At 39.1% G+C, this 15,296-nt stretch overlaps 1 protein-coding gene across 6 annotated transcripts in view; it reads right to left on the reverse strand.

Moving 5' to 3' along the window:
* Positions 1–15,296, reverse strand: part of Trmt11 (tRNA methyltransferase 11 homolog) — a 66,767-nt gene that overhangs the window by 32,077 nt on the left and 19,394 nt on the right. For all 6 annotated transcript variants that reach the window (XM_029533211.1, XM_021221404.2, XM_021221402.1 and 3 more), the window contains 4 exons: positions 7,694–7,774; positions 2,596–2,760; positions 859–931; positions 615–746 (listed from right to left, as the gene is read on the reverse strand). In XM_029533211.1, coding sequence (XP_029389071.1) covers positions 615–746; positions 859–931; positions 2,596–2,760; positions 7,694–7,774 — 451 coding nt within the window. The remainder of the gene's footprint in view (positions 1–614; positions 747–858; positions 932–2,595; positions 2,761–7,693; positions 7,775–15,296) is intronic.

Below are 15,296 nucleotides of genomic sequence, written 5' to 3' on the forward strand. Positions count from 1 at the left end.
CCCTTTGGTTGTACTAGTTAGCAGTTAGGGAACATCTATGATACACTGGGCACCGAGCTGAGTGACACACAACACGGGTTGGCAAATTTTTCATACAAAGAGCCAGAATGCAAATACTTTAGATGTTGTGGTTACGTGCATTTCTTTCAACTTTTTTTTTTTTGGGGGGGGGGGCAGAGTTTCCTGTAGTCCAGACTAACCTCACACTCAAGAGGTAGGTGAGGGTGACCCAGAATTCTGGCCAGCACACCCACACCTTCTGAGTGCCAGTTTTATCACTGGTGTAACCATGGCCAGATTTTCTGTCAAATACTCTTATGAGTTTTCTAACATTTAAAAATAAAATTGTAAAAAGTGGTCTAAGTTCAACCACCTTATTAAAGCAGTATGAAAAAAGTATATCTGGCTCAAAGGCTGTAGTTTGCCAATACCTTATTTAAAAGGGTTAAAAAGAAAAAAGAATCCATTAAGTGGAAGGGAACTATTTTCACTTGTATATAAGTAGACCAAGGATATTGATAACTATTAAATATGAGCAAAATTAGAGATGAGGAAACAGAATCCTTAAAACAAATACTGTAGAAAATAACATTAAAGAAATAAAGACTACATACTCTGGTGTATATACTGGTAGCCAATAGACTAGTCTTCCACCCAGTACAAGGGTCTCAGCCGCAAAATTTAACAGGTCAAAAAACATGTCACTCAGGTGATAACTCAAGGAGACAGGAACGTGAGTTTCTGGACTAAAAAAAAACAAATATTTCAAAGTAAGTTAAAAATACAATACTGCTCACAATACTTTAAAAAACAAATCAACAAGTTTTTAAAAGTAATAGCTTGTGGAATTTCATTTACCATTTTTCTATTCCCTTTGGTATTTCCTTCTGTGAACCTGATCTTCTTGTAGACTCTCTGATACCATATGGAGCTAGGCAGAAAACAAAACAAAACAATATAATAGTCAAGTCAACCAGTCACTAACAAGGGACAGACTCATGTGGTGTGCAATGAAATGTGATAACCAGATACACTGGCTGGTTTTGTGTGTCAAACTGACATAAGCTAGAGTCATCAAAAGAAAGGAGCCTCAGCTGAGGAAATGTCCCCATGAGATCCAGCTGTAAGGGTACCACACTTAGTGGTCAATGGGGGAGGGCCCAGCCCATTGTAGGTGGTGCTATATCACCTGCCCGGTAGTCCTGGATTCTATAAGAAAGCAGGCTAAGCAAGCCATGGGGTGCAAACCAGTAAGCTGCACCCCTCCTGCATCAGCTCCTGCCTCCAGGTTTCTGTTCTGCTTGGCTTCCTGTCCTGACTTCCTCCAATGAATGACTATGACCTGGAAGTGTAAGCCCAATAAACCCTTTCCTTCCCAACTTACTTTTTGGTCATGGAGTTTGTCACAGCAATAGAAACCCAAACTAAGACACTAGGGGAGGAAAAACACCACCTATGCATTATTCTACCCCCAAATAGTTAACATAAAATGCCCAGGGAAGGACAACTGTGTAAGGCTGTGGACACATTTTAAGTAATGGAGTCCTAAAACTACTAAATGCTGTGCCTGCCTCTGAAGTGACCGCAAAGAAAAAAAAAAATTCCATAATTTTAGTGGTCAAAATTATGACAAAATTGACTACTAAACTGTTGATTAAATTATTATGTCAATTTCCTAAGACTGACTGCTATGCTGTGGCTAAGATATGATCTGTGTCCTCAGAAAACACACACTGAAGTACAGAGGAAAGTGCACAGTGAAAGGAGGGGTTAAGTAATGAAAGGTCACCCAAGTTTCACAATGCACACGCACAACATCTTAGTGCCATCAGAACGACCTTTTGTTAGATTTAAAATGCTCCTGTAGTGTTCCAAAATGAGTTGATTCACACGACCAGCAGCTTGTACAGCCCCACATTTCTCTAAGTCTAGCGAGGCGATGCCAGTGGAGACAGATGCTATACAGGCTTTTACCTATGGAGAACTGTGAGATTGCTAAAACCCCTTGAGGTTGACACAGTACCATAAACTACAAGCTAGATCTAGTTGCCATAGTAACAAACAACCACAGTCAATATAAAAATACATGCTTCAAAAAAATGCAAGAGAAAACATGGCAAATTATGTACAACTATACATATTACATACATACATACATATATTACAGATGGGGGGTAAATATATTTGCTAAAATGAAACCACAAATCCTTAAGTACTTAAATTAGTAACCTGCTGCTTAGTCCTAACTTTGCATTGTTTTTATGTGAGGAAGAGTCAGAAGAAGCTCAGAACAAGTGGTCATCTTAGAGTGTGCTCATATATGCTGTATTTAACAAGTCATTCAGAAAACTAACCCCATTCCTACTCTATTAAAACAAATTCACGGGGCTGGTGAGATGGCTCAGTGGGTAAGAGCACCCGACTGCTCTTCCAAAGGTCCAGAGTTCAAATCCTGTGCAACCACATGGTGGCTCACAACCACCCATAACGAGATCTGACTCCCTCTTCTGGAGTGTCTGAAGATAGCTACAGTGTACTTACATATAATAAATAAATAAATCTTAAACAAACAAACAAACAAACAAACAAACTCACGATCTGTGATGATTGCATCAAAATATGCTCCCTTCCTCCAGGAAGGCTTAGACGCATCTGAAACCAAGACATCAAGGTAAAACCTCTCTAAGCCATACTGACGAAGATTTGCCCTGATGTTTTCATCTGGTCCACGCCATTTCTGGTTTTTTCTACTAGCCTTTCCTAAAGAGAAAGAAAATGAAGGTAGAAAATTATTCCATCAGAGTGTTCTTAATTTCTTTAGTTTATCCAAAACTACTTTCACGATCATGCAAACCTGTACTTACCCACATAAAGTGTGTATTCATTTGTAACCCTAATTCTAGGCATACAATGAGGCAAATATTATTTCACCTTATTATTTTGAACAGTAAACATAACTTTTTAAAGTGGCCAATATTTTCGAAGTATGAAGTGTTCATCAGTAAGATACATAAGCGAGAAGAACATGACTTTTCCCACAGCAGTAAAGCCTTCCATGTTGAACAAGTGTTTGATCAGACAAATTAAACAGAAATAGAGAATGCTAACTTGTGAAACACAGCAGCTGTTGCCCATACAGAAGCTAGACAAGACAGAAACATTACTGGGGAAAAGTCACTGTTTGAAGACAGAAAGCAGAAGACTAACAGAAGCTCAGCAACTTCCCTTGATTATTTTGTTCCTCCTTCTAAGTAGGACTGAAGCATCCACTCATTGGTCTTCCTTCCTCTTGAGCTTCATGTGGTACGTGAGTTGTATTGTGGGCATTCCACGCTCTTTGTCTAAAATCCACTTATCAGTGAGTACACACTATGTGTGTTCTTTTGTGACTAAGTTACCTCAATCAGATATTTTCTAGATCCATCCATTTTCCTGCAAATTTCATGAAGTCACTGTAACAGCTGAGAAGTACTCCTTGTGTAAATGTCTGTATCCATTCCTCTGTTGAGGGACATCTGGGTTGTTTCCAGCTTCTGGCTATTATAAATATGGCTGCTATGAACATAGTGGAGCATGTGTCCTTATTACCAGTTGGAACATCTTCTGGGGATATGCCCAGAAGAGGTATTACTGGATCGTCCGATAGTACTATGTCCAATTTTCTGAGGAACTGCCAGACTGATTTCCAGAGTGGTTGTACCAGCTTGCAATCCCACCAGCAGTGGAGGAGTGTTCCTCTTTCTCCACATCCTCGCCAGCATCTGCTGTCACCTGAGTTTTTGATCTTAGCCATTCTGACTGGTGTGAGGTGGAATCTCAGGGCTGTTTTGATTTGCATCTCCCTGATGACTAAGGACGTTGGGCCATCGCCTTTTGGATTTCTTGCTTTTTCTAGGGTGTAGTGTAGGGCTGGGTTTGTGGAGAGATACTATGCAAATTTGGTTTTGTCATGGAATATTTCATTTTCTCCATCTATGGAAATTGAGAATTTTGCTGTGTATAGTAGCCTGGACGGGCATTTGTGTTCTCCTAAGGTCTGTATGACATCTGCCCAGGTTCTTCTGGCTTTCATAGTCTCTGGTGAGAAGTCTGGTGTAATTCTGATAGGTCTACCTTTATATGTTACTTGACCTTTTTTTTTTCCCTTACTGTTTTTAACATTCTTTCTTTGTTTTATGCATTTGGTGTTTTGACTATTATGTGATGAGAGGAATTTCTTTTCTGGTCCAGTCTATTTGGAGTTCTGTAGGCTTCTTAAATGTTTATAGGCATCTCTTTCTTTAGATTAGGGACGTTTTCTTCTATAATTTTGTTGAAGATATTTACTGGCCCTCTAAGTTGGGAATCTTTGCTCTCTTCTGTGCCTATTATCCTAGGTTTGGTGTTCTCATTGTGTCCTGGATTTCTGGATGTTTTGTGTTAGGAGCCTTTTGCATTGTATTTGACTGCTGTGTCAATGTTGTCTACGGTACCTTCTTTCTCTGGTGTTCTGCTGATGCTTGCATCTATGACTCCTGACCTCTTTCCTAGGTTTTCTAACTCCAGGGTGTCTCCTTTTGTGATTTTTTTTTATTGTTTATATTTCCATTTTTATTTTAGATCTTGAATGGTTCTGTTCAATTCCTTCACCTGTTTGGTTTTGTTTTCCTGTAATTCTTCAAGGGATATTGTGCTTCCTCTTTAAGGGCTTCTACTTGTTTACCTGAGTTCTCCTGTATTTCTTTAAGGGAGTTAGTTATTTATGTCCTTCTCAAAGTCCTCTATCATCATCATGAGATATGATTTTAAATCAGCATCTTGCTTTTCCTGGTGTCTTAGAGTATCCCTGGCTTGCTGTGGTGGGAGAACTGGGTTCTGATGATGCCAAGTAGCCTTGGTTTCTGTCGCTTATGTTCTTGCCCTTGCCTCTCACCATCTACTTATCTGTGGTCTTAGCTGGTCTTGCTGTCTTTGACTGTGGCTTGTCCCTCCTGTAAGCCTGGGCGCCAGCACTCTTAGGAAACCAGCTCTCTCCAGGTGGAATTTGGGTACTGAGAGTTGTGGCACAGGGCCATCTCCTGGGTGCAGATGGAAACCAGAAGGATCCTGTCCCAGGCTGTTCCTTGGTTCCTGTGTCCTGATGGCTCTGGATGGGTCCCTGTTGGGTCAGAAACTTGAGCAGGAGTGGTGGTCTCACCTGTGGGCTTTGGGTATGGAGAGCTGTGGCACAGAGTCAGCTCTGGGACACAGACAGAAACCAGAAGCTACAATTCTACCCTAGGTACGAGTTTCATAACTGCTTGTTCCAGCCTTATTCTTATTCTTGAGGCAGGGACTGGAACATAGAGACCCTCCTGCTTCTACTTCCAGAGTTACTGTAATCCTAGAAATTATAGCCATGCACCACCATGTCCTGCAATTAGTCTTATATAATTATATACTTTTTGTAATATGATTGACATTACAGTAACACAAACTTCAAAAAAAAAAAAAAAAAAAAAAAAAAGATGAGGAATTAGACAAAAAAATGACAGGAGAAAAACTTGTACACAGAAATGAAAACATAAAGCCTTAAAGAGAGTGCAATAAAACTGTCCAAAGAATAAAATCAGCACCAGTGAGCATGTCACCTAGGAAACCACAGAAGCTTCTTAAAGTCAACACTGCCCAAACTGTACTTCTGTACCCTCAGTGGGTGTTTCAGGATGAACAGTTGGCTTCATGCTCCAAGATCACAGGCAATTCGAAAGTGAGACCAAAAGCAGATCGCAGGCTTTCAGGCAGCACTTGGGCAAGAAAGAGACAACTGAAAGACAGCTTCCCTGTTCAGTAAAGTAAGACTTTAGAGTAAGTCTTAGAAGTTTACTTACTCTAATACAAACATAATACACAGAGCATCCACGAGGCCACCTCCTCCTGGGGCTACACAGAAGACACCCTCCTTCAGTAGGAGAGAGAGCTAGCCCCACCTCTACCCTAGACAGCATGGTAGAGGAGGCCCTGGTAGTTTGAGAGTGAGTAAGCTGGTTCCACCACTCACCAGCTGCAGCGCTGGGGTGAGTTGGCCCTGCCCCTCTCCTGAGCAGTGCTGGAGAGCTGGCTCTAATGGAGTGAGCACGGAAGAGCTGTCAGGCTGAGCAACTCAGCTACCACTCAGGCCCATATCCAGGACTTTTAGATGGCCCACCCCAACTATGAACTTCCCCCATCGATGAACTGCTGGAGTACATGAGGGGGCTGGTCCTCCAGACCAAAGCTTTAGTATCTTCATGACACAGGCCAACAATAGGATATTAAACAGGATATCCTGGTGAGGGTCCGGTATTGATCCAGCAGCAGAAGCCAAAGACCTCAAAGAAGACCCATGACTCAGGGCAACAAACATCTGCAAAAAAAGCTTTTCGGTAAAAGGGTGTACTTTTTTTTTTTTTTTTTTTTTTTTTTTGGCAAAAGAGCAGCTTCCACAGTGAGAGGTTTGTTTGTTTTCTTTTGGTGGGGGAGGCTACAAGGGCAGACAGCAGATATGGTGAGACAAGGACATGGGTAGGATTGGGATGCATGATATGAAATTCACAAAGAATCAATAAAAAATTAGGGGAAAAAGATCAATGTAGGGCAATAGGTTATTAGTGTTGAATACAAGGATTTCAGCAACAGAATGTGTAACTAAACCTCGCCTTTAAATTAGCCTTTAAATTAACCTATACTGAGTGAAGGGAAGTGTTTTAACAACTGATCCAAGTTACAATAGAGGATTACAAATAAACAATTTCAAAAGCATAAATTAAGTTGGCATTTTTTAATAGCATTCCACTATGGGAAATATACTTTTTACTCTACTTCCATTCAATCACACACCATTGGTGAAGCTTTTAAGTTTTTAAATAGTTTCAGTAATTGATACAAAATTAAAGTGAATTAATGTTTCAAGTTACATTCATTTAAAGGCAGAATCTTTAAATTTGTAGATACCTGAAGAGTTTCAAGTATGTTCTAGTCAAAAAAATCTAAATTTTCATATGTTACTCAAAGACTAAATATTAATTCAACCTTACTCAATGCATGATTGCTGAGTAAATCAGTAATCATAATCTTAAGCAGAAACTATGTTTCTACTTATTTATTTATTTACTCCTATTTATATTTTATGGTCACTGGTGTTTTGCCAGCATATGTATCTGTGTTTGGGTGTCAGAAACCTTGGAACTAGAGTTACAGATAGGTGTGAGCTGCTATGTGGATGCTGGGAACTGAATTCGGGTCTTTGGGGAAAATCATCAGTGCTCTTAACCACTGAGCCATCTCTCCAGCCCCATCCTTCTATATACACATCTTTAACATGTACTTGCTGACTACAAAATGGACACTCCATCTCTTTCGTATTTTCCTTCTCAACACGTTTAACAACCTTAGTTTGCCTTTAAAAACAAAACAAAACAAACAAACAAACAAACAAACTCCTTCTTGTATTAAGATGATAAGTCCTTGGCCAGGGTCGAAGGGGATTTTTCTTATTCATGTTAATATTCTTCTGGTTCACATCTCATACATGAGTGATCATATTGTCAAATGTGGATACACAAAGAAGTTTTATGGAAAATTACATTAAAATGCTGTGCTTTATACACTAAAATGTCACATAAAGCTACTGTATGATTTTAAAGGCCTACTTGGCTTAACAACACAGACTATCATCACTCTAAGTTCTACTCACCCAAGCCATGAACTGTGTTGTAGTCTATGTCCGTCCCACACACATATGCACCAAAATGAGCAGATGCTATAAGGAGGCCACCTGGAAAAATCACACAATTATGACTGTTAGTCAGAAAGTCCAGACTAGTGTTCCTTTCCTGATTTAATTTGATCCAGAGTCTTACAAACTAGCTGCAGGCAGAGTACCCTGGGATGACATCAAGTCTAGTTAAATTTAGCAAGGCTCAGAGCTGAACAAATAAGCCCTAAACTAAACTCGTGCATATCATGGCATTGTTGCTTCACAACCCTACCTAGGGAACGCTATTTACTGTTCAAAAAGATGTATAGTTAACATTTTCAGGTTATGTTAAGATTATTCAGAAACATTCTGTACCATTTTAAGAAGTGAGCACACAGGTCTGAAAACACAAAGATCTAAAATAAATTAATAACTGAGCTCAAGTCTCAAACAAAAGTGAGCAGATTTCACACGTGAAATTCTGATTTTTACAGGTTAAAACTTGGCCTGTTTTAAAATATTGTCAAAAACTATAATATAAATTTCTGAGTAAGTTATATAATTAATAGTATCATTTTTCTATTATACAGTGCTATGACTAAAGTAAAAATAATATCCCAATCTAAAATTCCCAGACTAAGGAAAATGACAAATGTGACTGGTTCAAAAATGAAAGTTCTAACAATTAAAAATGAAACATTTAAAGAAAATAAGTAATTTTATTAGGAAAAATTCAAAGTTAAATAAAATATTAAATGCATTTTTATTAAACTGTATATTATTATGTATTCAAATAAAGTGCTTTTTATGATTGATCAATCCCTAATTTTAATATAGGAAAATGTCAGTCAAGTAGGAATGAGAAATTCATTTTTAGACTACAACATAAGCACAGGCCTTTGGGGCAAATTCTTGGGTTTTTCTTTCCATCCTTTTAAATGTTACCTATAAAATTCGTACAGTGTCTTAACAGTGTCGAGATTAAACATTACAGATCTACAGCCATTTAAGACACACGATGCTCATGTAAACACACTAACTACTTTCTGGTTCTATCCGTTGAAGAAGGATGTTGGGCTCAAAGCACAGCAGAAACCAAAACCTAAGTCTTCTCACAGTAACACTGAAGCATTTGTGAGACGCAGTATGAAGGAGACCTCATAATTCTTGATCTAGAAATGGCATAGTGTGTAGTTAGGAAAGGTACTGCATGTGATGACTTGTGAGACTCACAAAGTCACTTCACCGAAATCACAAGGAATTACTACAATTCTGCCAACCAAGGCAGATACTCACCTAGAAGAGCTAGTTGTCAAGGGGACAGAAAAGCTTTCCTGTGCTTCCTTAACCAGAACCTTATCCATTGCTTAGAGGGACCTTTGAGAAGACTCAACTTACAGAACACTGCTGAAAGGAGATGAATAATCTGTTAGACTCGCCTGTACTTGTGTCTTCTTTTAATTTTTAAAATAAAATCACAGTAAGTTGGTTTCTCTGACCCTGAGCAATTGTTGCTAATCCTCTACTGCCCTTCACTTACAGCAATCTGTATTTTGTCATACCTTACATGGAGTGTTCTTGAGTGGAAAGGGAAACACAGGGGGAAATGTGGAAAAGGTAGGAATGGTACTCAGCCATTGTTGTTATCCAGACTAAGAATATTATTAATACCACATATGTAAGTCAGACTAACAACTCAGTGTTTCAATTTCCTGTCATGTAAACAGTAGCCATTTTAAGGTCAGGGTAAGATCTTATAAGCAAAAAAAATACAACGAGCGGATTTTATTCCACACTATAAAACTTAACTTATGAGTTTTGTCTCTGTAGAACTATGGGAAAGCTTTGAAAATGTGAGGAAATGTGAGACTAGGCTTTGATTTTGCTAAGAGAGAAAAGGAAAAGAAGCTGGTACTCCTGCTGCACCATGTATGCTTCATCCCTCTGAAGACGGAACTCTAAGTGAATGAGCAGCCTAGGTCCAAGAAGACTGCCAAAGGCAGAGATACAGCCAGAGTAACCACAGAACCAGAAGAACTGCGAAAGACTGCAAAGGCAGAAAGACTGTGGTGAACTACCATACAGACTTGCCAGTCCTCTTCTTCTCTATCCAGCAGCTTCTCCCAGGGCCAAGGCAATTTCCCCGCTTGGATTCTATATCTGCCATTCTGAAATGGCAGAGTTAAAAGGGAGCCGTATTCTTTTCCTGACTCCTACAAGTCGTCTAGAGATAAACAAGGCAAGAAGTCTGTCTCCTCGGTAGACATGTTATAGACCGACTCACCTGAGAGAAGGATGAGAGAGTCCGCACTAGGCCCTCAGAGTTCTATACTACACAAAACAATGAGCACACACTCATCTCGACCTCTTTAATTATCAACAAAAAAGGTAGATGTTCACAAATTAGAGCCTCAATTCCCTTGCTGCTAAAATAGCAGTAATATTTCAGAAATTAGCCCGAGGGGACAAGACAACGAGTTCACGGTCAAACATCTCATCATCATTTGCTGCTCACTATATCTAACATCTTCACCAAAAAGTATCTAAGTCCATAAGAAAGTAATAATTAAATATAGTAGTAGGCGCTGAAGAGATGGCTCAGCGCTTCCAGAGGTCCTGAGTTCAATTCCCAGCAACCACATAGTGGGTCACAACCATTTGTAATGGGATCCGATGCCCTCTTCTGGTGTGTCTGAAGAGTGAGAGTATGCACACACACATAAAGTAAAAAAAAATCTTAAAAAAAAAAAAAAATAGTAGCATAGCATTCCATTGAATGTTTCAAGTTTTCAAGTAACACTCCATCATACATAGCATGCCTGGAGCGAGGCTAGGAGGGGGGCCTTTAGTCAACAGGTTATTCTAATGAGGATTGTAGAATCCCAGACCTTCCTTCTGCTCTTGGCTTAGAGGTAAGCAGTTAAGTCTACCCTGAAGCCCTTATCATTGTCTTCTGATATCCAAACAAGGCCTAACACAGTCAAACTAAAAATAAATCCTTCTCTTTTTAAATTATTTTGCATATTTTGTTAACAGAACGTTTATTAGCATACCTATTGGCTAAAATGGGAGCAAATTCTGCTACTAAGCAAATTAAGTAAAGCTGTGCATGCAGCTACTAAAAGTTCACACTAACATGGGTATGGTGTATTCCCAGCTACTAAAAGTTCACACTAACATAGGTGTGGTGTATTCCCAGCTACTAAAAGTTCACACTAACATAGGTGTGGTATATTCTCAGCTACTAAAAGTTCACGCTAACATAGGTGTGGTGTATTCCCAGCTACTAAAAGTTCACACTAAAATAGGTGTGGTGTATTCCCAGCTACTAAAAGTTCACACTAACATAGGTGTGGTGTATTCCCAGCTACTAAAAGTTCACACTAACATGGGTGTGGTGTATTCATGCTAAACTTTAACAGTAGTACTTCCTCACCACTCGATTTAAATGAGATTAAAATGAGAAAGTATCTGCCAAAACAGAAAGGAGAGTGAGATCATAATGTAACTATAGGCAGTTGCTAACTGTCTAAAGGAAAAAAGAGAGAAAGGTGTTTATACAAAAGAAAGATCTAACCTACTCTAAAACCTTGAAAACAAAATCACTGGTTCCCCACTAGTCAGTGCTGATGCATTTGGAGTCCGTCCACATTTCAGTTTGAACCATTAAAAGGGATACACTTGAATTCAGTAAAACCACAATAAAGGAAGCCAAAGAAACACCATCAAACAGGATGTGAAAACCTACTGCCAGTCAGGTGTGGTGGCGCATGCCTTTAATCCCAGCACTCGGGAGGCAGAGGCAGGTGGATTTCTGAGTTCGAGGCCGGCCTGGTCTACAAAGTGAGTTCCAGGACAGTCAGAGCTATACAGAGAAACCCTGTCTCGGAAAAAAAAAAAAAAACCTACTGCCATGAGAGGCATAGGACTACTAACTTCTCTGATCTTTTCGAAGGCACAAGCTGTCTATGAAGCAGGAGTTCAGTGAGGAGACCAATCACCCTTAAGAACGTTCTGTGCAAAACTAGGGGCTATAACCAGTTTCAAAGTAAAAATGTCAAAAACTTTTTAGGACTTTTTAGGACTTATATCCTAAAGCCAACTTAACCACAAACAACATAAATTGTGAGACTATATTGTAGTGGTAACTCTTGCAAATATTCACCAATCATTTGACCTCACCCTTCGATGGGAAAAGAGAGATGATCAAGGCTGTCCATTGTAGAGAGCCTCCCACAGCAACCATAGTCAGGTACCCATACCCCTCACCATGTACAAAGTGGTTGGCACCTTGAATGCTGTGAAGATGTAATTTTGCAATATGACTAGGCTTGAGTACATCAAAGGAGGCCCACTCCTTTTCCTCCCCTATTATGACAATGTTATTTCTAAACTCTAAGATGCACACCAGTAACATTGTACATAAATATTACATAATTCCAAGGAACTGTTTTTACTTCATAAAAAGAATTTTTTGTTAGTTTGTTTTTATGTTTACAAATGAGATAACCAGATGACTATGTGGGTAAAGTCTGGTGGCAGAAACATGATGACCTGAGTGAATCCCTAGAACCTACATAATGGGGAAGGAGAGCCAATCCCACAGAGCTGTCCTCTGACATCCACACCCATGCAGTGGCAAGCCTTTGCCCAAACACTTGCATTATCACACACACACACACACACACACACACACACACACACACCCCTACAGTGGCAAGCCTGTACAGAACATTTCACCCTAAAACAAAAGAATATAACTTCTTCTCAGCACCTCATGGTACTTTCTCAAAAATCAAACACATTTTTGGACACAAAACAAACCTCAGCAGATACAAGAACACTGAATTAATCTCATCTATTCCATTAGACCACCATGAACTAAGGCTGGTCTTCAATAACAACAAAACAACAGAAAGCCCACACACACGTGTAAGCTGAACAACTATCTACTCATTGATAACTTGGTCAGGGAAGAAATAAGGAAATAAAAGACTTTCTAGAATTCAATGAAAATGTAAGCAATATGTATCCAAACGTATGGGACACAATGAAAGCAGTGCTAAGAGGAATATTCATAGCTCTGAGTGCATCCACAAAGAAACTGGAGTGAGCATACGCTAGCAGCTTAACAGCGCATCTGAAAGCTCTAGAAAAAAAAAAGAAGTAAATACATCCAAGAGGAGTAGACAGCAGGAAATAATCAAACTCAGGGCTGAAATCAACCAAGTAGAAACAAAAAGAACTACACAAATAATCAACAAAACTAGGAGCTAGTTCTTTGAGAAAATCAACAATATAGATGAACCCTTAGCCAGACTAACCAAAGGGCACAGAGACAGTATCCTAATTAACAAAATCAGAAATGAAAAGGGAGACATAACAACAGAAACTGAGGAAATTTAAAAAACAATCAGATCCTACTACAAAAGTCTATAGTTAACAAAACTGGAAAACCTAGATGAAATGGATGATTTTCTAGACAGATACCAGGTATTAGAGTTAAATCAGCATCAGATAAAACATCTAAACAGCCCTATAACCCCTAAGGAAATAGAACCAAGAAAAGCCCAGAGCCAGATGGTTTTAGTGCATAATTCTATCAGACCTTCCAAGAAGATAGAATACCAACTCTTTAAACTGTTCCGTAAAATAGAAACTGAAGGAACATTACCCAATTCTTTCTATGAAGCCACAGTTATACTGATACCTAAACCACAAAAAGACCCAAGAAAGAAAGAGAACTAAGACCAATTTTCCTTATGAATATCAATGCAAAAATACTCAAATTCTTGCAAACTGGGCTGGCAAGATGGCTCAGCAGTAAGAACACTGACAGCTCTTCCAAAGGTCCTGAGTTTAAATCCCAGCAACCACATGGTGGCACACAACCACCCACCCGTAATGAGATCTGATGCCTTCTTCTGGTGTGTCTGAAGTCAGCTATAGTGTACTTACATATAATAATAAATCGTTGGGTGGGAGGAAGCAAGGACTGAGCCAGCAGAGTTGATCAAAGCAAGCAGGGCCAACCAGAGCGAGCAGAGGTCCTAAAAAATTAAAATTCAATTCCCAACAACCACATGAAGGTTCACAACCATCTGTACAGCTACAGTATATTCACATACATTAAATAAATAAATACATAAATCTTTTTAAAAAGTTCTCGAAAACCCAAATATAAAAACACATCAAAACAATCATTCACCATGATCAAGTAGGCTTCATCCCAGGGATGTAGGAATGGTTTAATATACAGAAATCCATCAAAGTAATCCACTATATAAACAAACTTAAAGAAAAAAACACATGATCATCTCATTAGGCAAAAAGCCTTGGACAAAATAAAACAACCATTCATGTTAAAAGTATTGGAGAGAACAGGAATTCAAGATACATTCCTAAATATAACAAAAGCAACATATAGCAAACCAATAGCCAACATCAAACTAAATGGAGAGAAACTCAAAGCAATCCCACTATAATCAGGGACTAGACAAGGCTGCCCACTCTCTCCCTACCTATTCAATATAGTACTCAAAGTTCTAGTCAGAGCAATTAGACAACAAAAAAGAGATCAAAGGGATACAAATTGGAAGGGAGAAAGTCAAGATATAAATATTTGCAGATGATATTATAGTATACCTAAGCGACCCCCCAAATTCCACCAGAGAACTCCTAACCTTGATAAACAACTTCAGGAAAGTGGCTGGATATAAAATTAAGTTAAAAAAAAAAAAATCAGTGGCCTTCCTCTAGTCAAAGGATCAACAGGCTGAGAAAGAAGTTAGGGAAACAACACCCTTCACAATAGTCACAGATAATATAAAATACCTTGGTGTGACTCTAACCAAGCAAGTGAAAGATCTGTATGATAAGAACTTCAAATCCCTAAAGAAAAGAAAGAAATCGTAGAAGATCTCAGAAGACGGAAAGATCTCCCATGCTCATGGGTTGGCAGGATTAATATAGTAAAAATGGCCATCTTGTCAAAGCAATCTACAGATTCAATGCAATCCCCATCAAAATTCCAACTCGATTCTTCAAGGAGTTAGAAAGGGCAATTCTCAACAATAAAAAACTTCTGGAGGAATCACCATCCCTGACCTCAAGCTGTACTACAGAGCAATAGTGATAAAAACTGCATGGTATTTGTACAGAAACAGGCAGGTAGATCAATGGAATGGAACTGAAGCCCCAGAAATCAACCTGTACACCTATGGTTACTTGATCTTTGGCAAAGAAGCTAAAACCACCCAGTGGAAAAAAAGAGCATTTTCAAAAAATGGTGCTGGCACAACTGGCGGCTATCATGTAGAAGAATGCGAACTGACCCACTGCTATCTCCTTTCACAAAGCTCAAGCCCAAGTGGATCAAGGACCTCTACATAAAGCCAGACATACTGAATCTAAGAGAAGAGAATTGAGGAGGGGACCAGGACAGTAGCCAGATGTAGAAGGAGAGGGGTACAAGGAAGCAGAATGGAGGGGGAGGAAATGAGGGTGGCAGTATCAGATACTGGAGGCGACATGATAGAGGTAGAAAGAGGGTCAGGGAATCAAAAAAAAAAAAAAAAAAAAAAAAAAAAAAAAACAGGTG

This window comes from Mus pahari, chromosome 21 (assembly GCF_900095145.1).
Source record: "Mus pahari chromosome 21, PAHARI_EIJ_v1.1, whole genome shotgun sequence".
Taxonomy (NCBI): domain Eukaryota; kingdom Metazoa; phylum Chordata; class Mammalia; order Rodentia; family Muridae; genus Mus; species Mus pahari.